This window comes from Pseudochaenichthys georgianus, chromosome 22 (genome assembly GCF_902827115.2).
Source record: "Pseudochaenichthys georgianus chromosome 22, fPseGeo1.2, whole genome shotgun sequence".
Classification (NCBI taxonomy): Eukaryota; Metazoa; Chordata; class Actinopteri; order Perciformes; family Channichthyidae; genus Pseudochaenichthys; species Pseudochaenichthys georgianus.
Window position 1 is genome coordinate 7,373,775 of NC_047524.1, and position 26,155 is coordinate 7,399,929.

Below are 26,155 nucleotides of genomic sequence, written 5' to 3' on the forward strand. Positions count from 1 at the left end.
CACACACACACACACACACACAGAGTAGGGGGGGTCGCAGGCTGTCAGTGATTTCAGGCATGTTGCTCCTCCAGCTGCTGCAGTGCTTTCAGATCCGCCGGCATCTCGTTTCTTCTCCAGCTGATTATCCAGTAGCTTTTCTGTGACTTGTGGTCTGAAGTCTGTGTGAGGACATTTTAATTGAGGCTGATTAAAGGACACTTTTTAATTAGACACCAGGGCCGCGAGAGGATGGCCAGAATTATGATCCCAATTATTTTGTCTGCATGTGATTTATTTATCAGCATTTGGATTCTCAGAGATTTGGGAAACAAACTTATCTCACTGCTCTCGAGGCATTTTCATCAATATCTTTTTAACAACAGTGGTTCTAAGTGTAATAAAACTGTTTTTTATTTAGTTTTTAATCGGGAAACTGAAATGTAGATTTATAATTATACCTAGCTAATTACACATTACAACATACTCTGCTTTTTTAATCCCAAGGGACTAGTGAAGAGAAAATGAGTGTATAATAAGAGACGGCATTGTTAATACTTTATTGTAATTTTTAGAAAACATGCAGTTTTGTACAAGGACACATTTCTCATCAAACATATGACCATGTTTCTGAAAATATTGGTTGTTCATATTTCTCACTATACCAACCTATTTATAAACAAAACAACAAAAATAATTGATTTAGTGAAACCCGTAGCATACATCACACTTTGATTCCATAATGATCTCTGTCCTTCTCCCAGTCGTTGTAAATGAGGAACCCAACTCCACTCCTAAGACTGAAGAGTGTGAGGACACCGAAGAAGAGGACGTTCTCAAGGCCGTGGCCAAGCACTTTGGCAAAGACATGGAAGAGCTCACACTGGAGGCTCTGCTGAAACTGGAGCAGAGGAAGCCGGGGCAGGAAGAGCAGAACGACCAGGAGCTGGAGGGGGACATCCCGAAGAGAAAAGCCCCGTCGCTAGAGTCCATCCTGGGCCCGATGCCCACGGCCGCCACGCTCGGCCTCCCCGAGTCCATCAGCAGCTGCATCAAAGACGGGAAGGAGAACGGTGGGTGCAGCTTTGTTTTGTTCATCTTGTTTCATCCAGCCAGGGGTGGGAGAAGTACTCAGATCTAAAAGTAAAGTACTTGAGTAATCTACTTTACCACTGTATCCTTCATACAAGATACCCCCCTTTTCAGGCAGAACAATCACATTTGGTATCACTTCACTAGAAATTAGATTTACTAGATCAGAGTTTTTCTCCCTTTTGTCACAGATGGCTGATTTCTGGGGCATAACAATCTCATTTGTTGGGGAAAAGATAGCTCTCGAGTTTCTCTCTGCTCTGTTTTTAGATGAGTTCTTCTGAGACGTCATCTGTTCATGCTTTGTTATACTTTTCCCTTTTGCATTTTTGATGGGTCATGAATATGATCCAAGCAGAAGGGGAGGCAAGATGGCGGGTTTATTTATTAAGTCTTTACTGAACACACAGTACCAAGAGAATCTGGTGTTTATTTGAGGAAACATATTGTGTTTTTGGTTGAGCAAACCTCTTTCTGGAAGCAGCAGAAGCCTCTGAGGATGATCTGATTATGAATGCTGCTGAGATACCGTTCATTCTTGACTGTGTCTGGTACCTACTGTAACACCATAATAACCCATAATCAAGTTAAAGAATGCTCTCCCAGGTTTAATTGTCATAATTAACTCTGCTCCAGGATGAAATTGGCTGAGCGGTGTGTGAAATTTGCCATCCCTTATTATGTTTCACCCTTTTTTAGAACACCGCAGAGCAGGGAATGTGTCGGCAAAGGTAGTCGAATTTCTTAACCCTTGAGGTGGTTAGCGTGTGGATTGGTGCCAAAATACTGCGAGTTGGGTTTGTCTTTGTTGGCACAATCGTGCATCTCTGGAGGGTTGTTCGTGTTTAGTGCAGGAGCAAAAGACGGCACGGTACACTTGATTTAGACTCAGATCATGAATCGTAAGACTATTAGAATTTGAGAAAAAGTTTGCCAAAGTTTGGAACAAGTAGCACTATATTTTCCTTAATAAATAAATGTATGTTTAATCTGTCGTTTTGACAAGGCAAGTTTATTTATATAGCACCTTTCAAGGCAATTCAAAGTGCTTTTACAAAACTGAAAGACATTAAGAGCATTAAGAAACATATTATAAAATGGCATTTAAAAACGGGTACATGAATTAAAGTGCTAGTGCAGTGTGAGATACACACATCTGGAATGTTTAGGTCTGACTCTCAATCATTGCTAACATTTTAGCAGAAATAGATTTCTCTGACGTCACTTTCTTTCTACTTTCTTTTCATGCTAAACGAACCCCCCTTTGGAGAGATCCTGCCCGACTATTGGGTATAGGTATGTTTAAGACTTGAAATACAAATGACATATTCTAACCCTTAAAGGTGGGGTAGGTAAGCTTGAGAAACCGGCTCGAGATCGCTAGAATTTGAAAATACACAACCGGAGAAAATCTGCCACTTACTTACAGAGCCCCTCCTCCAACACACACGAACACGCACATGACCAATGAGGGCACGAGAGAAGTTTGTGCCCCGATGGAAGGCTGACAGGCTGACAGGCAGGTACACATTTTGTCAAAGCACTTAAAATATTCATTGCTATCGGGATGTTAAGAGCATTCCATGGAATATAACAAAAAGTGTATCTCGAGCCGGTTTCTGAAACTTACCCACCCCACCTTTAACTATGGCTTTAATCTCACAGCAAAGAATAATCACAGTTACTGCCTTTAACAGCTGGTCAGTGTCGTTACCCTGTAACAAACAGGAGGGAAAAGTATATTTGTTGGCGACTATTTTCAGTGGCGGATTAATCCACATTTGATTCTTTAGCGAGTGTTAGGGCTACAGGACCGTGTTTATGTTTTCGAGTGAAAATACACTAGCTTGTGTCTTAATGATACTGGTGGAACAAGCCAACCATTGCAACAGCGTGGCTCATTGATGTGTTTTAATAGTTCTTGGACAACAGTGGGGCTCTGTCATGGAGCGAGAAGATGTCAGGCTTTGATACCCAAGCTTTAAAGTGCTTTTCAAGAAATATAATTGAGCAAAGACATGAATAATTAAATTCCTGCATAAAAGCACAATAAACAAACCATCATACGTAGAAAGCGAACAAAGTCAAAAATCATTCCAATGGTGTCCTTAACACCCTCTATAATGGAGTCAAACGTTTCAGCTCTTATGTTTTCAGAGAGACTTTTCCAAAATCCTGGTGCAGCCTAATTAGAGAACCCCCTGTCTCCAGAAAGTTTTGGGGGCGAGATCGTGGGATGGTTACCAGCCCTTGATCAGCAGATCTGAGAGGAGCGGCTGTACTGTATGAGGGCAGCGGTGCTGCAGTATCGCTGGGGGCCGGAACATGCAGGGCTTTAAACACAAACAGAAGACTCTTGGAGGGAATTTGATACCGAACAAGAGCCAGCGCACTGAGGCGTGCAGGCGTCTTGAAGACTTTTTCTGAATCTTTAAGCAATGACAAGTTCCTGATCTTGGATGTAAACACACAATAGTTTTAGGTAGGATGCTTTCATGTTGATTTTCATTGATGTGTTGGGACTTAGACGGTAAAATACAAACAAATTGACAGCTTTATCTTTTAAAGGGGTCCTATTATGCTTTTTGGGGCTTTCCCTCTCCAGTTCCCCCCCTTTAAGTCAGTGTGAATGTTGTTCACATGCAGCCAGGTACCTAAAGGATTCAGACTGAGCTTTTCCGCTCTGGTTAGAATGGTAAATCAAAACAAAAAATCAAGCGTAGGAGTGATCACAGCCTCTGTCAATGTGACTTATTAACATTTGCAAAAATATAACGACTACGGGGATCCATCATGCGTTTCCTATAATTACTTAATTATAGGATGTTCGGCGCCCCCCCAGCCCCTGCCTTTATCTGGGTGTGCAGAGGCGGTGATGGATGTGAGGTAATGGTGCCGTGCAGCTACATCAGGGCTGATGAGGAAACCTGTGTTTTTATGGTGGTCGGGGGGGATAAGGGGGAGGTGAAGTGTGTTTTGATGGATGGATGTTGTGAGTGAAGAGGCGGTGAGGTGATCTAATGTTTGGACAACATCCTGAAACTTAAAGGTCCCAGGATTGAAGCCTCTCTGTGACCATAAATATTGATCTGGGACTCATTTCAGATTACATCACATGTTACTGTACGCGCATGGCTATATTCAACCCTAACTAATGGGGTATCTCTCGTGGTTGACAGATCAGAGCAGACTGGGCTCTGGTTTCAGACAGAGGGGGAAAAGAGGTGCTGCAGCACAGGCAGTTTGAGAAAAATAAAGAGCTTTTTGAACATTAAAGCATGGAGACATGTCCCAGAAGAGACACGTCTTACATGAACCCGAAAATGCGCAGAATAGGGTATGAATAGATATGGAAATTAGACGCTTTACTTTACTATACTGCTTTAAGGTTTACTTTCTTATTACCTTGACTTTAAGCCAGAAAAGGAAGACAAGGATTATGATGATAAAACAATTATTTTATCATATAATTTTACATGAAATGTCTCTTTTTACTGAGAGTATCAGTGTGCATGATGATATATATATTGACTTAAAAATAACCCAAACAATAACGACTTGTAAATCTATGATCGTTTCTAAGAGATGACATCAGAAAACGCATCCCTAGCTTGGAAACGTTCATATAAATGGATTTTATGACGATCCGAAATGATTAACAATAAAGATGCTTTTGAAAACAAGTCCTCTCTACGTGTTCCTTTTTTAGAAAGACCCTGAACCCTTTCAAAATGCTAACGACACTTTCCTTTTTCATAAAGGATGGCCTCTGTTACAAACCTGCCACCGTAAAACATCCATCACTCAGGTCAGAGCACCCATTAACCCGATGAAAATGTCCCCCAATAAAGACCCTGACCTCATCTCATCAGGGGAATACACAACGGGGACGAGAGGTTAAGAGGGAGAGGAGAATGAATCACAACTCTCTGAATCACACGCTCTTAACTTGATTCTAAATGTGTCTCTTTTTCAAAGATAGTTCTTCTGTTATGGAGTGATGTGAGCTCGAGTCATCCTCTTCAAGTCCGAGCTTCATGGGGGTCATTGTACTGCATGTGGCCATGAATGACAGAACAGCCATTTAAAGATGAGGCATGGCTGTTATTACAGGGTTTAATTGTTGGACAGTGGGACTCGAGGCTGATCTCACCGAGGATATGTGCGATCAGAGGGGAGACACTCATTTTTTGAATTTACAGTATGCAACTGGTTCACCATAAACAACCCTCTGAATGGTTACTGGCAAACATATCTAGGATTCTATTCATTTTGTTCCCTATTGCAGAAAGTGTAAATGACAATTTCACATAATTTCTAGATCTGCAGCTGAGGAAAAATAACTGCCATCAACTATTTCGATAAACGATCAACCATTTTTGAATGTAAAAATGTCAAAGTGCTGTTTTCTGCCCCTCCAATACAGAGGGTTCCTACTTTTCTCTCTTTTATATTAGTACACTGATATTTAACGCATATCTTTTATGTTTTTTTACTGACAAGACAATTAAAGACATTACCTTGGCCTTTACCAAAGTTAAATGGAGATTTCTCGCAACATTTTTGAGATTTGATGGACAAAACACAGATTAATATATAATCAAGTTAGCCGTTGTCATCTCATTTGCTGAGAATAATCGGAACCACTGCAGAGCACCGAGACACTTTATCATCTACAATCAGACAGGAATGAATGTGCCTGCATACAGTATGGCTCTGCACAAGAGGACGATTTAGAAAAGCTAATTGCAACACCGTGTTGCTTCATTTCACTAATCTCTGCCCCACCCATGAGCCCACATTAGCCATTTTGAAACGGGCAGCTAATTGTAACAAAGCAGCAGCAGGGAAAAAAACATGGTTACATCACCCTTAATCTCTGACAGGAGAGCTGTTTGTTGAAATGTTTCATAGTCAAGGAGCACAAACATAAATGAGTGTCATTTCCTGAAGTTCCTGCATCTTATGGGTATCTGTGAAATCTGTTTTTCATCCCACTTTGTAGCTCTCGGCGCAGAGATGCAATCATTTGAGGCACAAACATATTCCAATATACCAGCTGCTATCTTACATTAAAATCTGCCTCCTAGCTGTGGAAGTTTAACCTTATTTGTTTACATTTGCAAGCTTGGAAATCTTAATTTCTCGAAGCATGTTTCTGTTTGAATTCATTTGTAACCATAATTTGCCTTTGAGATGTTTTCAGTCACCTTTTTTACCTTCGACCTCCCTTTTCTAACAAGGATTCAACTATTTAAAGATGTCCTCTTATGCTTTTTGGGGTTTTCCCTTTGTTCTAGTATGTTATATAGGTTTTCATGCATGTTAACGGTCCGTAAAGGCTAAAGTCCCTGTGTTCCCTCCCATACACTACACCCCCCCCCCCCCCCGCCTGAAATGCCTCCATTGGACTGCTTTGGGTACTTCCTGAACATAGTGACATCACTATGCGACACATTGTTCGTGATAGGCTAAGGGCGGGACATCTCTAAGAGGTTGTCCATTCACAACAAAGCCGGCCAGCTAACCAATCAGAGCAGACTGGGCTCTGGTTTCAGACAGAGGGTAAAAAGAGGTGCTGCAGCACAGACAGTATGAGAAAAATAAAGAGTTGTTTTAACATTAAAGCATGGAGACATGTCAGAGTAGAGACACTAAATACTAATGTGAACATGTGGAAAGTCTGGAAACAACCTGTTGTTTTTCTGGACAAACCAAATGTCCTTAAATAACTCCATGAGTCACTTTGGTTTAATTCCAGGACTGTTTAGTTGAACAATGGATGTTAATTAGTGTGTGTTTACCATGTGTGCTACTCTGTTTATTTGTCTGTCATTTCATCATGTGTGTTTGGAAATGAGCACATGTGTCTGATTACACTTGATGTATTGTGTGTGTGTCTCTGCAGTGAGTGTTTTCCTGCCTCTGTGTTTCTGTTTGGAGATGCAGACGGAGGCTCAGGCTGCTCCTGGTCTGCTTCAGTTATTTCGGCTAATTGTGGTGGGTGAGGGAAGGGCACGAGGGGGGGTTATCATGGCCCCCCTCCGAGCTCAATCTTTGAAGTATTAAGTGGACAGGGTACCTTGTCATTAGGGCAGAGTCTTTCATCTGCACGCTTCAGAGAGTGTGAGTGTGTGTTTGTGTGTAGTTTTTGCGGACATTGTTAGTAGAGGGCAGGGCACTGGAGGAAGAGAGAGGGTGTAATTTTGGACCAAGAAAGGAAACAAAGTATAAAGAAAACATAATATTTAGGAAAAATGCAGTGGTAGTTTTGATGATGATGGAATTACAGACGACCCCATGAGAGCTGTTTGAGTATTTATTAGCATAGATAAGAAGCAGATCATTTGCACTGATTTTCAACAAAACAATACCCAGATTTGTGTAAGGTAGTCGAGATTTTGTCCCAATCACCTAACCAGAGACTCACAAGAAAAATAAAAAATAAAAATACAAGGACCTTTGATAATGTAGTCATGATTGTTTTGATCAAATGTGTTTTTTAACTAAAAATATAAATCCCCAGTACAATCTAATGTCTTTAAATCTCTTATTTTGCCTGTCTGAAACCCCAAATAATCAGTTTAATGTGATATAAATCATAATAAAACGGGACCTAGGGCTGCTCGATTATGGCAACAATTATAATCTTGATTACTTGGGTCAATAATTGTAATTGCGATTATTAAATGTGATTAACAGTTGATTACTCTGCACTTTAAGTATAATTCAACTGAAAAACCAAAAAAAAAAAAAGTAATAATAAAAAAATAATCGTTTTTATTTCGATTACGTTGTTTTCGTAATCGCCGTAATCGCGATTAATTCAGCAGCCCTAACAGGACCTCTCTATATGTAAGAGGCTGAAATCAGAATGTTATGCCATTTTTGCATGAAAAACAATTTTGTTTTATGATTAATCAATTATACTGTATAAGCATTTAGTGATTATTTTTCTGTCCATCGACTCACCGTTGTAACTCTGATGTTGACATTCAAAACATGACATTGGTATCTTTGATCTTCTTCTCGTGACATTTACGGGAATGACGTTTATTTGCGTCACTATAAATATTCTTTTAATAAAAGAGAAACACAGACTGTGCCTGTAAAATCAAACTGTAGTCGCTTCAAATGTCATCTGAATTCACAGGAGAAAGTAAACATCCATACAAATGATCCTCAATTTTTACCCACTCAGCAAGAGTTATACATAATATTAGCACTTGGCAGACTGCTTAAGCTGTCAGCCTTCGTTTCTTAATTATCAATTAATGAATTAATAATGTTGTTTCTAATCAGTAAAAGTAATTAACGATGTTAGCAGTGAGTCCCAGCGGACGATTAAATAGATGAACTTTAAGAGAGATTATGAGCTGTTGTCATCAAACAGCTGTTCATCCGCAGTTAAACTCTTTCTCTCCGTCACCCCGTTCCCCTCCTTCAGCTCCCTCATCGATGGCCTGTCTGTGAGTAATGGCATTTTCATTAACTTGTGCCATGAGAGGAGGGCGCAGAGCTGGCAAAAAAGACGTGACTCCAACACCTCCAGATGACTTTGTCACATCGGACTAAAGCCCGGGTCTTGGGGGAGCCGTGCCCCACACCATTAGAGTCGGCATTGATTGAGGTCCACAGTTTTCAGCGCAGCACTTAGTTCAATCAATGGCGTTCGCCCTGACCTTAACTACCTCAGTGAGCACGGCTCCCCAGCTCTTGTCAAACCACTCTGCCAGCTTTGTATTGCCCCAAAACGTCTGGGGTAAAGTGCCGATTGAAGTGTGTGGGTCTTTAGATTCCAGCCAGGCCTTTTTTTTTTGTTGCACTTTGAAGAATCATTTTTAAAGATCTAACTTGATCTCACACCCCATCTTTGTAGCTCTTTTATAGTTTCGTTTAAGGAAACAGTCATTGCTCCCCAGACAGGATTTTGTTGACTTAAAAACATTTATATACCATCCATCCTCCTCGCTTACGGCAATTACCCGGCAGTGAATCGTAGCTCTCAGCATTTCAGGGCGTGGTACAAAGCTTTCTGACAGATCTGCGTCCTGACAGCAGCTCTGCGGAGTCAATTATAGTCTTTTAAATGAGCAGCATCTGTCTCATCTCTCCGTCCACACAGGAGTCGTTCAGGGATGAAAGAAAATGCAAAGTCTCATCCTGTGCTTCAGTGGCAGCACACTTTACCTCCTCAGCAGTCACATCTGTAGAAAAAGCACTTCCTTTGTGTCTTCTTTTTTGGCATGCTCATGAGGAGAGATGCAACCTGGAAAACCATGAGGTCACTGGTTTGATACTAACAGCGTCTCAAAGTCTGACACTGATACAAGTGCATCAATCTGCTTTGTTCCATCTCTTTTACTTAAGCTATGAGATTGATTTCAAGGAATTCCTAAATCAAAGGAACTAACACTTGAGAACAAATGAATTATCTCGCCAAATGTTATGATTTTTTATTTATTGTTCTGGTTGAAAGTAAGTGTTAAAGTCTGTAACAAAATGACGTGTGAAGGACAGCCATAGTGAGCTGTGAGGTGTTGAGTTACTATACATCAATTTTTCCTACTTTAGTTTAAGATTAAATAATCCGCGACCCCCTTAAACCAAGTAAGAGCTTTCACTGTATGTCACCAAATTGTAGTTTTTATTGCAATGACATTCATTTTGGCCAATAAATAGTCTGACACCTAACATCCCTGCTAAACCACTCCTTTTTACACCTTCAGTTTTGTACCGATTGAACCATCTATATATATATATATATATATTTGTTTTAGGTTAACATGGTAATCTGTGAGATAGAGGATAAGAGAAGAGAGGATAAGAGAGAGAGAGAGATAGGGAGGAGAGAGCATGAGGAGAGAGGAGAGATCATCTCGGATAGAAGATAGAGTATCTATGTGCTCGCTCTCTCTCTCTCTCCTCTCCTTCTCCTCTCTCTCTCTCTCTCCCTCTCTCTCTCGCTCTCCCTCTCTCTCTCTCTCTCTCTCTCTCTCTTCTCTCTCTCTCTCTCTCCTCTCTCTCTCCTCTTCTCTCTCTCCTCTCTCTCTCTCTCTCTCTCTCTCTTCTCTCTCTCTCCATCTTCCTCCCCTCTCCCCTTCCTCCCAGAGGAGGGGAGTGTCAGTATGGCAGACAGACACACAGATTGACAGCCAGACAGAATTACAATACGTAGGCTGCGATATGTGCACATGCTTATAGGGAGGGAGAACCTGGACAAACTAAGCAGCAAAAAAACACCAGAAGAAGAACAAAAGTCTGATGTTTATGTCAAGCTCAGGCAGCCCTCTGTGGACGTCCAATCATACGCTCTCAGTTAGTCAGTACAAGCTAAGCTGCCTCCTCAGAAGCTGTGTGTGTAGCAGTTGGAAGTCAGTCTCTCTGGTGAGATGGCTGCAGCGGCCCGTCACTGTGATTGGAGATGATGTGCGTCGTCTGGCCCGTGGAGGCAGAGCGAAGCTGTCTGCCGCCGCGGGCCTGACGGGAGATGACAGCGAGCGTTTAGCAGGCAGGCAGAGGCAGGAAACGCTCGCCCCTGGCTGTTACGTCACAGCACATTTCACTGTCTCACAACCGCCGCTCTCCCCTCTTACGCAGCAGACTGGGGATTTTACCAGGGGTCCCACTCAGGTCAGGGATTGACGGCAAATGTACAGGAAAGGATTTTTGTGGTAAAAGGAATTTGTTAATCCATGTCTGAATATCAGAACAGCTAAAGATGAATATCCTCCTACAGACATATAATGCTTGGTTTATTATTTTGAGTTAAAGTCACTAAGAAAAACTACCATTAATGTCATTTTTCTAGTGAAATCCATCAGTCTGAAATCGGCTAGGTTTATGCCTGACTGATATTCCTATACAACTGAAAAAGGTATTCGGCAGGAGGTTGAAACAAACTTAAAGAGGTCATATTCTGCAGATGTTCAGGTTCATATTGTATGTAGTGCCTCTACTGTGACATGTCTCCATGCTTCAATGTTCAAAAAGCTCTTTATTTTTCTCATACTGCCTGTGCTGCAGCACCTCTTTTCACCCTCTGTCTGAAACCAGAGCCCAGTCTGCACTGATTGGTTAGCTGGCCGGCTTTGCTGTGATTGGTCAATCGCTTGGAGATGTCCCGCCCCTTTGTATTACGTACAATGTGTTGGAGAGCTAGCCAATAGAAGCATGAGTGTTACATATTGTTGTCATTTTTATTACTTATTTTTTTAAGTTATTATAGTTTTCTTACAATAGTTTTCTATACGTTTTTTAATTTTTGCTTTACCTTTATGAATGCACCACAACACCAAGTCAAATTCTTCGTACGTGTCAACCTACCTGGTAATAAACCTGATTCCGAAGTACAAGTGCAATGGAAGACGAATTGAGAATGAAGTGCTATAAATTAAAATGAGTAAAGATTAGTCTAAGCCATAGTGACCAGATGATAAATATCTCTTGTTTAATGTTAATATGAGACATAGGGACGTTTTATTTAGAGAAAACTAAGCCAGGGAGGATGAGTTCATTTAGCAGGCTGCAGGAAGGATGCTCACAAGAGATTTACAGATAGAGACTCTGAGTCTGAGACCTGGAATCTCCATATCAAGATTTGAAATTCATATCATTTACAGTGAGTCTTAAAAGCAACAGACTTCTGCACAGTTGCATCAATTCAAATCACATTTAAGTCTTTAGACAAAGTGGACTCTGGCTCAGAGCTGAAGTAACAGCGTAGCTTTCGAGCTACATCAAAGTTAATGTGATGAGACAAAGTGTTTTTGCTTCCTCTTCAGGAGGCAGTGGCAGGGAGACTGAGGCAGACTCAGTTTGATGTCGCACACACTGCTTCTTCAGGGTGTCAACAAAACCTTTGTTTCAAAGAGGCAACAATTGGTAGAATTTGTTTTTGACCTTGGAAATAGCCGCTCTCCACATTTAGTAGCGTTTCAACTTCACAATTTTTCAGCATTTCAAGGGCTTCTTGTTCATCTTGGCTCTAAGGTTGAAATTGGGTGATACGATTGAAAGCTCCCGACCCTCTAATAAATCTTGTTATGAGATTGTTTTTCCAGCTGTTAAAGTTTGAAATCTTTGAAAGATTTAAAGCATCAACAATAAGTCACTTAGAACAAATCCATCTTGCATGCACCCACGTCCCTCCATCGAACAGACAGAAATCCATTAATGAAGAGGCGTAGAGCCTGATTTCTACACCCACAGTTGCTTAGGATATAAACCAGAATACCTTGCAGATACAAGACATGTTCTGCTTTGAGGCAGAGATGTGACTCCTGCTGATTCTTTACTGAAAAACAAATATAGAAAATCAATATTGAAAGCAGAAACACATGTAGAAGCTGGAAGAAAAGTGGGTCTGCCAGACTAAGCACAAAATCATTGCTGGAGCTCTTTGAACATCAGACCGATGATGCGGAACAGCAGAAGGAGATCTGAGGGCGGATTTACATCCATAAGACAGTTTGTAAATATGTTCATGCAGATGAGCGAGTGGTTTTGATTGGTGTGGGACACAAAGCGCTGATTCATTGCAGCAAAAGAAACATTTGGCAAAAAAATCCTGTGGCGGTTGTCTGGCATTTTCCAATGATTGATTTCCCTGCAAAACAAAGCACACATTAAATAGCTTTTATTTTCATGACGGCATTCACAAATTCTTCCTCTGGACTGCTGACAGACTAGAGCAGGGGTGGCCAACCAGTCAGAGGTTAAGAGCTACATTGTTTCTCTGTTACTGCAAAGAGCCACATCAAACACACAGTCACTGATACCGCTTGTTTCAGTTTTTAGTTTTCTGGAGACAAGATTTCAATGTCACTGATGCATTTTTGTGGCATTGGGGTATATATTCTTTAAATCCTCTGGAGCAGAGAGAGGAGCTGTGGATTATTGTTATTGATTATTGCATCAGTGTTTCTTAGGGTCAAAAACACTAAACTCACAACTTCAAATGAAAGCGTTTAGTTTATTTAATAAAAGAGCACATGTTCAATGTGAAAAGTGACAGTAGTTATAGATTATTTACAATTTGGTGCTATATATATATATTTAAAAAAAAAATAATATATATTTTTTAAACACCTTGAATTTCAGGGGGGGCGCGGGGCTCCGTTGGCGGGGTGCAGCACCCCTCCAAGACAATGGTAGGGGAAACACTGGATAGTGTTTAATCAACGATAGGTTTCCCCCCCCTCAAAGGTGATTGGTTCACTGCATCGCAGGTATTATTGTGATTGGCTCTTGGGCCACAAATTACGTCAGAATTATCAACATTCAATACTTAACAGACCTACTAAATATCAGGTTTAACTGTCAGGAGTAGTGTTGTCACGATACCAACATTTTGGTTTCGATACCAAGTCAAGAATTGCGATTCCTTTTCGATACTTTTCTTAAAAAAAGGGAAACAGTCTTAAATGTAATTATTGTGCTTTATTTCACACCAGAACCATAACCATAACACAAACTGTTAAACAATGAGAACAATAAATAAAATAAATGACAAGAATTCATATTAAAGGTGACATGTCATGCTTTTCCGGTTATTGCCCGTCCCCTTGTTGTTATGAAGGTTTTTATGCATGTAAACGGTCTGCAGAGTCAAAACCCTCAAAGTACACCCTGTAGCGAGTAAAACTCTAACACAGAGAAGAACTCCCCAAAATGCCTCGTTGGTGAAACGTCATCATCCATTTGATTCTTCCGGGTACATCAGGACGTCATGTTGTAACCGGAACGAAATGGACCAATCCGTGGAGCCGTTGCGTTAAGTCCGTGGAGCCGTTACATTAAGCCCCCGCTGATTGGTCCAAATTGACCTTCCTCACACACACACGCAGCTCAGCTGATGTCTCCTCCGGGCCGCTGCTGATAACAGACAGTTGGGATCGCGGTCAGACCCATTCTCACAGCGTTTATCAACCTTTTTCTTCTCAATATCAAGCCACACTTATTGTTTTTACTTCGGCTGAGACTGTGTGTGTGCTCAGGGTGAGTTTGGCTGTGTTTCGCTGTGTATCGCTAAACAAGGAAATCACACCTCCACGGAGCTCAGCGCGATTCACAACGTGAAACAATCGGACGTTGTGAATCACCCTGAGCACACACAAAGTCTCAGCCGAAGTAAAAACAATAAGTGTGGCTTGATATTGAGAAGAAAAAGGTTGATAAACGCTGTGAGAATGGGTCTGCAGAGAGAATTTTGCCGCGATCGCAACTGTCTGTTATCAGCAGCAGCCCGGAGGAGACATCAGCTGAGCTGCGTGTGTGTGTGAGGAAGACTGTGGATTGGTCAATCGGAGCACACTGGGCTCACAGGGAGGGGGGCAAGAGCTCCAACGAGCCGTTTAGTGGAGAGAGTGAATACACGTAGTTTACAGAGATGCTGTATGCGAAACAATGTGAGTTTGGAAAATTGCACAGTATTTTTCTATTGTAATATCCCTCAACAATGGTATTATGATCAGTAGAAAGGACCATGACATGTGACCTTTAAATCAAATTAATACATTTCTCACAGACAGGCCTCGTGGTGTCCGTAGGCTTGCCCTCACTGTCAGAGATATAGCTAAAATACTTCCACATTTCGCTTCTGGCGTCTTTTTTGTCAACAAGCCGAGGCGCAGCGGCAGTTGCACTCCCACTTGCAGCCATGCTTCTCGTTTTCTCACATGCTCTGGCAGCTAGCGCGTGCACGAGAGAGGGGAGGCACTTAGATCGTACGAGAGGGACGGGACTGCAGGCACGGCTGCAGTGCAGGGAGTGGAAGCAGAGCGCTGAACACACACGGCTCTTATTAAAACTGCGCTTTCTCACCGGAGTACTTTCCCCCGTCATTCTTAAAGTACCGATACTAATGAAACGGAGGAATCGTAACGTTTTTAACGGCAGGGTATCGCGGTATACCTTTCAAGTATCGGTACACCGTGCAACACTAGTCAGGAGTCAGTGTCTCTCCCCCAAACTCACACATATAACATTCAATATGAACTGAAGAGCCGCATGAAACTAGGCAAAGAGCCGCATGCGGCTCGAGAGCCGCCGGTTGGCCACCCCTGCACTAGAGTGTCCTCCTTATACATCAAACAGTCATGTAGTCCCTCTTGTGATGGGAAAATAAATATTGTTTTGGAAGTAAGCCGAATATTGACGCAGGGCAAATTGACCTCTCATTTATCAAAGACATTTATGAAAAAAAGGAAACTTTATCACACACTGTGATAAAGATCTGTCATCTATAATACAAACATTTGAGAGGACGCACGGTTCTGGTGAAAGAGTGGGACAGAGGAAAGTGAAAAACAATATGGCTGCTCATAACAATGGAAACAAAAGTGATGTAATGTTGAGTAGTCCGGTCTTAAGTCTAGTTTGTGTGCTTCTGTTTGGGACAGTTTCCATTTTACTTGGAAGTGTGTGTGCAACATCAGGGCTACATTTAGACATACACACATCTGATGTTTCTTCTTTTAATGCTCCATATGGACTGCGAGTTATTGGCCATTAACCAAAAGGTGTGTTCAGACTGATCCCTATTAAAGAAAACTTCTGTCCCTTTGTTATTCATGGTAATCTGACCCCCTTACACTGCATGCCAGGCCGTCTACTCATCAACAATAGAAAATGTACTGTGTACAACCATCTTACTTCTAGATCACTCTCCTCTTTAACTGTCTCCGTATGAATTCGAGTCAAAACCTACTTTAATATGCGTGGATGGAAAAGTTGGTGTAGTGATAAAGGTAGATGGAATCTGATTGTGCTGCTATATGTTATACAATAACTTTTTTCCTCCACAAAGATCAAAAAGTAAATGAAAAAACTAGATGTGTGTCCAGGTGACCCTGTGGCCGGTGACATTTGTTGCATGTGCGCACAAATTAATTGATTCAAAAATCCTAAATGCCATCTTATATAAAACGATAATGAAATGTCAATGATGCTCGTTTAATAATCTAACATTGTCACATCCTCCTGACTACGTTCACATAGTATAAGCTAATGAACACAACACATCCAGTTTGCATTTTAATTGACCAAGTCTTTAGATTTTCACTTGAAACTTTTCTCATTTAGATGGAAACACAAAAGTGAACTCGTCTCAAAAGGTTAGCACCTCTACCCTGAGGTTATGTTTACTGTTCTGTGTTAAACAAGATATTTATTTTTCCGAAAAGATGGTGTACATTTATTTTTGCAGCTCTTTATCATGCACAGTAGTTGTTTTATTCTTTACTCCGACGGAAGGAAATATTGTATTTGTCTGAGACGATTTTCATTGGCGGATTAATCCAAATGTGGTTCTCTTGTGAGTATTTAGGGCAGTAGGACAGTGCATGAGGATTGTGTGTTTATGGTAATGAAGCAACAGGTCATTCAGTGCAACTGTGTGCTTCATTGAAGTGTTTTTAATTGTTGTACAACAGAAGAGGATTTGATACACAGACAACACTTGTTACTGGATACAGTCATTATTTGTTTTGGGCTTTTCTTATGATTTCCCGACAAGATAAATACTGTTAATCAAGGAATAAAAACATGCATATTTTCCCAAATGCACCACAGTTTGCTTCCAGGACTCATATCGTCCAGCAGCTCCTATATGCACACATCTCCCCGCTCCCCATTCTGCTACTAGGGGGGGAGGAGCAGGTGGTGGAGTGGGCATACTCTCTGTCTTCTTCAAGGTCGGGGAGGTCACGTTTTAATGGGCTAGCCCGGGCCCGCCCATGCCAGCGAGAATCTAGCACTCTATTTATTGCCTCGCCTGGCTGGTTATTTCTCCGGGCCGAGCTGGCACCGAGCCCTGTGACCTCACAGGACTGCAGGGAGGACTTCCACACCGAGAGCTGGAGGCTTTCTGTGCATTTTGAGGAACTTTACTGATAATCTGATCCGTAGATGTCTAAGCATGAGTGCAACAATAGAACAGGAGGGAACGTGAGCGCTGCAATATCCTGCCGCCAGATAAAATATGGCTTCAGTGTGAAGGTCTTTTTTTCTTTAATCTGTAAAATAAAGAGTTGAGGGAACTTGGGGGTTTTGCTATATGCAGGCTTATATCGGGTAATTAAAAGACTCAAATGTGTAGATATAACGGTACTACTTTTTGGCTTGTGATTTGGCATAAATTCAATCAGCCATATTTTAAAGGGGACCTATCATGCAAAATGCACTTTGTGATGTCTTTTATACATCACTATGTGTCCCCGGTGCGTCGGGGAACTCACGCAGCGTCAGAAAAGAAAACCCTCTCTTTTCCTCCGTACCCAAATCTTTTAAAAACAAGGGTACAACGAGCGGATACAGATTCGCTGCCGATCTGAAAAAAAAAGAAAATTGCTATCAGACACAAAGCCTGATGTGTTTTGGACGTCTTTGTTTACATTAGCAAGCCTTGCAGCTAACCTGTACTGAAGAGCACATGTGTTTTTAAAAAGCAGGAAATAAAAAAAGAACTCACCTTGTGATAAACCTGCAAGAGAAAAAGCATTTGAGCTCCATACTGTTTCAGAAATAATCCTTGATGTGGTTTAGAACAGGATGGCGTTTTATCACAGCAGAATTTAACTTTATCTCCGGTATAATTCTGATCAGGCATTAGCTCCGCCTCCTCTTTTTTCAAGCTAAGGATCCAAAATCCGCGTTTCTCTAACGGGGGTGCAAAAGAGGGGTATGCGCAGTATGAGGCATGGCTACAATGGGTGAACTGTTAGGTATTTTAAGCAGAAAACTTCACCAACATGTTTTGTATAGGTATGGCCCGACAATATATTTTTCCAATATAGCATGATAGGTCCACTTTAAGTTATTGTTTTCCAATTACAAATGTGACGTCTTCCTCCGTCTTCTTTTTGTGGCATCTTTAACAAAGTCTAGCTTCCCTCAAAATCTTCTCTAGTGTTGAAATGTAACTGATAATTGACAGGTCAACAAAATGACAATTATTTGATATAGTAAAGCAACAATTTGCATCTTTTTGATAAGGTTTCTAGATTTTCCACATTCTGATTTGTTACTAAATAGTTCCAACTCCCTCTAAATCCACACTTTGTTGTTTAGTGTGCAGATTAAACAGACGAGATTAGTGTTTGTTACTCAGCTTGAAAGATGTTTAGAAGTGCCAGGCTAGCTGATTCCCTTTGTTTCCATTCTTAATGCTAAGCTAAGCTAAACACCACCACTCTCAGCTCCTCACTTAGATGATAAGATTATAATTAGTGTCACATCTAACAATCGTAACAAAAGCAAATTGTCATGTTTTCTGAAATGTTGACTACACCTTAAACTCGGATAACCTGAGACAAACATTTGTTGTGTTCTTTACTTGTTATAGACAGATTCATCCTAAATGAGGCATGATTAAAATAATAATCTCTCAAAGTGATGATGAGGTCTTAAAATGTATGGAAAGGGTCTTAAAAAAGGTCTTAAAAGGTCTTACATCTGACTTCAGGATTCCTGCATATTTGCTCTACTGCAAACCTGTCTGAAATCCCCAGAAAGCATAATAGGGCCTTTTTTTAGACATTTGTCATCTATACTCCGTTCCCAAAAGTGTGTGTTGGAAAGCCAGCATTTTGTAGAGTGCCAGCCAGGCAATACCTCTACACGCTATCCATCATTATATCTCCTCGCAGCAGTTGATTTCACTTCACCTTCAGCCGTCACCGTCCCATCTGAATGCCTGAATCCTGACAAATTGAAATGTCTCCCTTCATGTCTCCCTCTCCTCCCTGTGGCAGAGCTCCCTGCAGGTGAAGGGGAGAGTGGGGGGTGGGGATGGTTTCAGGTTTGTAGGAGAGGATCAGGATTGTTGCTGACATCAAGAGCTGTGAGTCTGGATAATGTGGGCTCCCCTTTGAAGTGTGGATGACGGGTGATCCTGCTACACAGCCTCATTCATCCTGCAGATCTCTCTCTCTCACACACACACACACACACACACACACACACACACACACACACACACACACACACACACACACACACACACACACACACACACACACACACACACACACACACACACACACACACACACACACACACACGCACCCACTTTGTCTTTCTGGAAAGGGGATTGAGTGTGGAGCTGTGGAGGAGTCAGCAGACTGATGTTTCCTTTTAATTTAGCCAGCATGACTTTTCTCCATTTTTTTCAATTGTTGTATTCCTCCTCTCTCGGTTCCCCCTCTCTGTCTGTCTTCTCGTTGGATCCCCAATAAATGAAACACAGGATTAGAAGGAGATCAGAGAGCCTCCTCTTTTCTCCCTCTTCCATCTTTTTGTCTTCTGTTATTAGCTTCTTTCTCTCAAAGTCTTACCTCTCCTTTGTCTCTCAGCTGCTCTCCGCTCGTTCCTCCATGTCTCACCTCCTGCTGGGTTTCTCCATCAGTCTCTTTGTCTCTCAATCTCCTACATCATTCTTTGTCCGTTAATCTTTCCCCGCTCAGCCTCTCTTTGTCTTCCGCTGCCTACTTTTCTCATTCTTTCACCCCTACTCTGCTGCTGTTTCTGGCACGTTCTCTTTGGCCTTTTTATTTGTGCAGTTTCTCAATTTTTCTTCCTGTCTCTTAAAGGACACGCTGGCGATATTGTGTTTTTGTCATCGTCAACAAGTCTCACGAAAAGAGCAAAAGCTGTCGTCTTGTTAGCCTGACAAAGTGATTTAGACTTACAACCTTCAAACTTCTCCCAAAAGTCACCTTCATCGAAAGAGTGCGACATTATTGAGAGAAATGAAGCGGAGTCCAGAAGCCACTTTTCAGATGTCCCACAAAAAGACCAAAACCAACTATTAATGTATCTACTGAACGAAGCGTTGTATGTTTCCAAAGTCTGATGCAGTATAATGTTATTCCTAAACGCCATATAGCTCCATTTCTGTCAGAAAACTATTTAAAAAAACACCCATTAGCCGCACAAAGCTCCAACAAGAGCTGGCAAATCTCTTATCTAACCTTTTTATCTTAAGCTCTCAGTCTGTGACAGTTATCTTCTAACAATCGTAAAGGAAGCAAATGATCTGTCGTGTTTACGATACCTTAAACTCTGATAAACTGATGAGCATTAGTTTTTTTGTACTTGTTATAGACAGATTTATCAAAAATGTGACATCATTGAAATACAAATGTACAGCTCTACTTTCATTTCCCTTGTCGCTGACGTCGGATAACAAAACCACAGTCATATGCTGTTTAAGCATTTTTTTAAAGAAATAAAACAATATATTTGTGGGATTTACATCTTCATTAGGAACCATCGAGCTCAGAAACAAAGAGCTGCAGACAGGAAGTCAGGAAGTATTGAGAGTTGAACACTTTGTTCGTTTTGGTCTTTACCTTGGATTTCCCGACACCAAGGAAAATAAAAAGCACCATCGGCCTTATCCTTTAATATCTCTGTATCTCTTTCTCTGTTGGGCTCAATCTCTCACCTGTCAGCTCTCCCTCCCTCCCTCCCCTCCCCCTTATATATCTTGTTCTCCCCCCCTCATCGCCCCCTTCAAAAAGCCGTCTCCTTCACCTGTTAGCCACTATTCCTGCGGGGCACATTTTCTCTGTTTCTTTGTGTTTTCTCCTTTGGTATCAGAGAGCCTCTGCAGTGAAGCGTCTGATTCTCCTGACCACATCAGACAGGCCTGCGATGTGTGGGAGACGGGGGAGACGGGAGGGGATTTTTAAAGGTATTTCTGCAGCTCTACGGGAGGGGTAGCGAGGTAAATCTGGGGTCAGGTTACTTGTCTCTGAGGAGCAGGAGAGAACAGGGTGATAGAGTTAACACCTTCAGGGTACGCCAGCTATACTTTCCTTACAGATGGATGAAAACGCTGCCACGCTGTCCATGGTCTCTTCCTGGATCTATCTTCAGGCCGACAGTACTCGCCAAAAGAAATTGAACTTTGCATGTTTTTAGTTTTTAGGGGCTGAATCGGCCGATGTGAACAAATGACGCAGATGCTAAAACTGTTGTTGCTCTGTGAAATTGCAGTACATTATGAGACAAATGCACGTCTTCTTTCTAAACTGTTTTACATTGGCGAATGTATTACTTCCTATACTCTTTGTATGTATTGCTCGGTTGTGTGTTTTTATTCTTAAAAAGTTTCAATTTTTTAGATTAATCCTGTTTCTATCTCTTCAATCTTTATCTTAAGATGTTGATCAAATGCTGGCAGAGGTGGACTGACGAACAGCGATGAGTAAACACGGCGGAGATTTGTTTTTAGGACAGAAAATGTTCATCTTATCGGTCATTTCACCACGTGGTGAAGGTTTTTAAAGGGGCCCTATTATGCTTATTTTTTTAAAGTTTCATATTTGCATTTAGTGCCTCTACTGTGACGTGTCTCCATGCTTTAATGTTCAACAAGCTCTTTATTTTTCTCATACTTCCTGTGCTGCTGAACCTCTTTTCACCCTCTGTCTGAAACCAGAGTCCATCTTCTCCTTTTGCTAAATGTTGCTAGGTGCAGATTACATATATTAGCTGCCATTACTCGTGTGATAAACTTAATGACAGGCTTCAACTGTGGTCCTAAATGAACCAAAACTAAACTGCATTAAAAGACACCGCGACAGATCACTGATTCTTTTGTAATTTTGAAGAACTGGCCCTTTAAGTGCTAAGTGAGAATGACTCATTTCAGATGTTCAAATTCAGTACGACGGATGAATATTCATGATTCAAACTCCAGATCTCAGAATGATAATTTAAGCTCACAACCTTTCCCATTTGTCCTCCATCTTTCCTCTCTCCTTCTTTTGAAATATTTAACTCCCATAGTGCCTTTTTCCCCATCACTCTTCTCTTCCCTCGGTCATGGGGTTGGAGGTTTGTCCCAGAGAGAGTTGGAAAGCAGAAGCACCTCAGACAAGGAAACAAAATGTTCTGCATTGATATGCAGTCAGAGCTGGAGTTGTGAATTCCTGAGTTGCAGCCGAAATACCTCGCGCTGCTGTCAGTGTGGACAGAAAGAGGAAAAGTAGTTTCTCTGCAAACACAAGGTCATCAGGGAGTTTGGGTTTCACAGGTTTCTTTGCATTTATATCCTGCTAATGAGATGTTGGAATCCACTTCTTCTTATTCAGAGTGATGCCAAGTGTGATAAGCCTGTAGCTGTTTCTATTGATGAATTTACAAAGAAATCTCTCGACGGGCCTTTAGATGGAATTGAAATATATTTCATTTTCCATCTCATCGCAATATTGTTTCATTAGGGAGAGAAACTGGTCATGAACAAGAACAATGAATGACAAGAAAACGGCAAGTTTAGTTATTTCATAAAAACATTGAGGATTAAATCACATTTGAAAGTCCTTCATTATTATTAGTTTAAACAGGCCCTATTATACTTGTTGTATACTTTACCTTTCGTATAGTGTCTTTAAATAGTTGTTATGTAAATGCAGAGGCTAACATCCCTGAGTTTCTTTCCAACATTAGCATAATAGGGCCCCTTTTTAAGTGAAAATGTGTTCAGTTTAGAGCGGGGTGTCAAAACGTTGTTCACCGAGGGCAACATACAGAAACATATTCGAAGGGCTGGGCGACTCACTAGAGGTTAGGTTTATTTTCTCGTAAGTGAAGTTATAAGTTAGCAAAATCAATCAAATGTAAGTAAATAATGCTTGATGCAACAGCCTACGTCACAGCTTTCCATAGGGTTTCGTTTATTTTGTGAGCAGCTCATTCCTTAGAACAGAAGCCTTAGATTGCTTATCATGAGAGGAAATAGGAAGGGTATATTTCAAGGTTGTTATTTAAATAAGTTATTGGGCTTTTTTCTTATCATTATACTTTTTGAATTTGCTGAGGGCCGATTCAAAATGGCTTCCGCGCCATAGTTTGGACACCCCTGGTTTCGAGACATTTAGTTGAACAAGTATGATTGAAATGATGGCTTGCTAAAACCAGTTGAAAACATACTTGCACAGATTCCAAAGTGTTTCTGCATGTTTTTTTCTCCTCTGTCCTCAATAAGCAAGGCCAACTTGCATCTTACAAGAAATTGAACTTTTCCAAATCTATTTTATACGCTCCAAAGTGCAGAATGCAAAAAAACACCAAAAAAGAATTAGATGACTCCTCCAATCTCATAACTCAACTCTACCTTCCTGCCGACCTCCACCTTTGACTGCCAATATAAGACTCTGATCCTCAGGTCTGCACATTCTTCTGCACGCTCACCAAGAACAATTGTTATGCATTTGATCAAATTAGCCCGAGTAGATATATCAAAGCCGGGCTGAATAATAACTCGGTAATTGCTCCCTCCCTCCTCCCTCTCTGGGGTTGGACGGGTGTTATCAGCTCTTAGTCTCGCTGCCTCTCTGCCTCCCGCAGCTGACAATCTCTCCCCGGGCTTGTCTCCATCTTATCTCCCCCCCCCACACTTCACGCAGAGGAAGCTCTTAGAGGGCTGCGCTCGACAGATAGCGGCTGACCTGTCTCTTCCCTCTGCGGTGGCTTCTTCTTTAAGGAAGCTGCAATCTGCTAACTTAACCCTGACTAGATTATCCCGCCCCCCTCCTCCTTCCTCACCTTCTCCTCTTTCTCTGCTGTAGAAACACCCTTTACTGTCTGCAGAGGTGGGAGAAGAATTCAGATCTTGTACTTAAGAAAAAGTAGAAGTGTAGGAATACTCTCTTACTAGTAAAAGCCCTGCATTCAAAATGTTACTCAGGTAAAAGTACAAAAGAATTGGCAACATCAAAGTACCACAAGTAAAAGTACTATTACGCAGATTGGCCCATTTCAGAATAATATATCATATGTTCTGATAATAAGGATTAATGTGTGCAAAGATGGTAAATCTACTTGGTTACCCCCCCCCCCTCCCGGTGCACCTGTATCTTAATGAAACGGGGAAAGCTGCTCTCAGGTGCCGCGTCTTTGAAGCTTTTGGGAGTTTGAACCGGAGGAAGGAGGCCTCTGTGAACGAGTCAAAGGCAGAAAGCTGACAGAAGTTAAACGAGTCCTGTAAACCTGCGACTCTTTAAAACATTTCTCTCCATCTGATGTCTGCAGGCAGCCGGGAAAGAGTTGCTCTTTGTTCCAAAACTGCTAATCAAAGTGTAGGATCTTTTGGAGTGAAAGCTGATAAATGTCTACTGATGGTTTTTCTACTACAGTCAAAGCTCCCTTCATTTTTGTTTCCTTTATCAAAGTCAATCACATTTTCTGTGCACACATGGGGATTTCAAATATCTCTTTCTTTTATCAACACATTAGAAAAGCTGTTGTTCCTCTCTTACAATCAGCGCCATCGCAAAGAGGCGCAGGTAGAAGCGGCAGTCGGGGCGTCGCGGCGTGACAAATGCAAATTGCCATTTCAGCATCCCCCTGTTTCCAAATAAGGCACGCTGCAATCTAGGGAGCGTATCGTAATTGAAAAGAAAGTGTGTTGAAGGTAGATCGGCTTTAACGCGAGTTAAGCCTATTAACGTCTTATCAGAAGTCACAGTGCGTTTTTATTTGCTGATTAACCCTCGATGGAAGATGCTCCACGAGGAAGAGATGCAGCAGGATGTTTTTCTCTAACCAGCTGCTGTTTCCTGTTTCTCCCCCTCTGGGACGGGGAAGCTGCCGTGAAAATGTGCATTACAGCAAATGTCCTAAGTGTGTCCGTTCTGATTTTGTCTGTGACAGATGGCGATGCTGAAAGCGGGGAACTGGACCTGAGTGGGATAGATGACACGGAGATAGAGCTGGTGAGAAGCTGCTGCTTAATGAGAGAGCAACACTGACGGAAACACAAGTTCCTCAAATGCAACATCCAGGAATCCCCTTCCACTGTTTAACTAAACTCCCTTTCATTAAGATGCTTTACAAGTATTAATACAAACCCCATTTGTCAGTGTGTGGACCTCTTAGTGTGCTGAATTCATAATGTTGGTCTGTTTCAGACCACAACAGATTTGTTGTGAGGTATGGTTATAAATGTGATCACAGTGCAAAGACGGATCTTTTGGAGTACCTTGAGAAGAATGTATTATTACTTTTAGAAGTGACATTTCCAAAATCTGATATTTCAAAAGAAAGATTCCTCTTGTTAAAACACACATTTCCAAAGCCAGGTGAGAAAGTGATTCACAAAATGGAGCAAAGTGAAATCAGTTAATGATAAAAATCGAAATCTAATCTAATAAAAATGGCGCGGGACAAACCTACAAAAAGGAAAAATAAATGTCAACCTGTGTGTTACTGTGCATTTTTTTGTAGATACAAAATCTGTAGATATCTAACCTAGCTGATGTTACAGCTCAGTCGAGTACGCCGTTCATGTTTATCTCCAGCTGTGAGAAGCCTCTCCTCCAGGAGCACATGCATCCTCATCCTAATGCATGGAGTTTGATAGAAACTGTCTGAAACTCCTTGCAACAACATGAGTTATCTTTAGTATTCTGGTCTTGATTTCTGGACATTGCTGTTGAGCTGCCTTTTAGCACTATGTCCTCAGGCTGATATCTCCAACTCAGATTAGGAGATAAAGCATTTGACCTAATACACAACAACAAATGTCTCACTTTAACTCTTCTGACGCTCCCTCTCCTCTCTGCAGTACCTGCTCAGTGACACTGAAATTAAAGTGAAGACGGCGCTGTGGATGGCGGACAACTCGGACTACCTCAAAGAGCAGAAAGGTATTTTTTTTTCTTGTCCAAAGCACCACAATCGTCCCAAAATGTCCCGTCCTCTCAGTGTTTCAGCTGAACTCACGGCATTTCCCTCTGTGTCGTGTTGATGTTGTTATCTCTGAGTTTGTGTATTCAGACCGTTTCTTACTTCTGCTTTCAGAGAAGGAGGCAAAGATAGCGAAGGAGAAGGCGCTGGGGATCTACAAAGAAAGGAAGGTAACAGCATTCAGACTTTTAAAAACTTTGAGATAAGGAAGGAAGTTTGTCGGAGTGCGACACAGACAGGAAGCTGATTCGAGGCAGAGCGATGGTGTGTCGTGATGAACAATCAAATGTTTTAGAGTCCAGTATGTATTGGCTGAGCCTGTCCACCTTCAGGTGTCGATCCCCGACTATTTCAGACTACAGTTTGTGAGACGTTAGTCATTATATAG

General features: G+C 41.5%; 1 protein-coding gene across 1 annotated transcript in view; it reads left to right on the forward strand.

Moving 5' to 3' along the window:
* brf1a (BRF1 general transcription factor IIIB subunit a) overlaps window positions 1-26,155 on the forward strand; it is a 117,064-nt gene that overhangs the window by 38,039 nt on the left and 52,870 nt on the right. Inside the window, exons 12-15 of the mRNA XM_034111505.1 lie at window positions 744-1,052; window positions 24,733-24,794; window positions 25,646-25,727; window positions 25,882-25,937. Coding sequence (XP_033967396.1) covers window positions 744-1,052; window positions 24,733-24,794; window positions 25,646-25,727; window positions 25,882-25,937 — 509 coding nt within the window. The remainder of the gene's footprint in view (window positions 1-743; window positions 1,053-24,732; window positions 24,795-25,645; window positions 25,728-25,881; window positions 25,938-26,155) is intronic.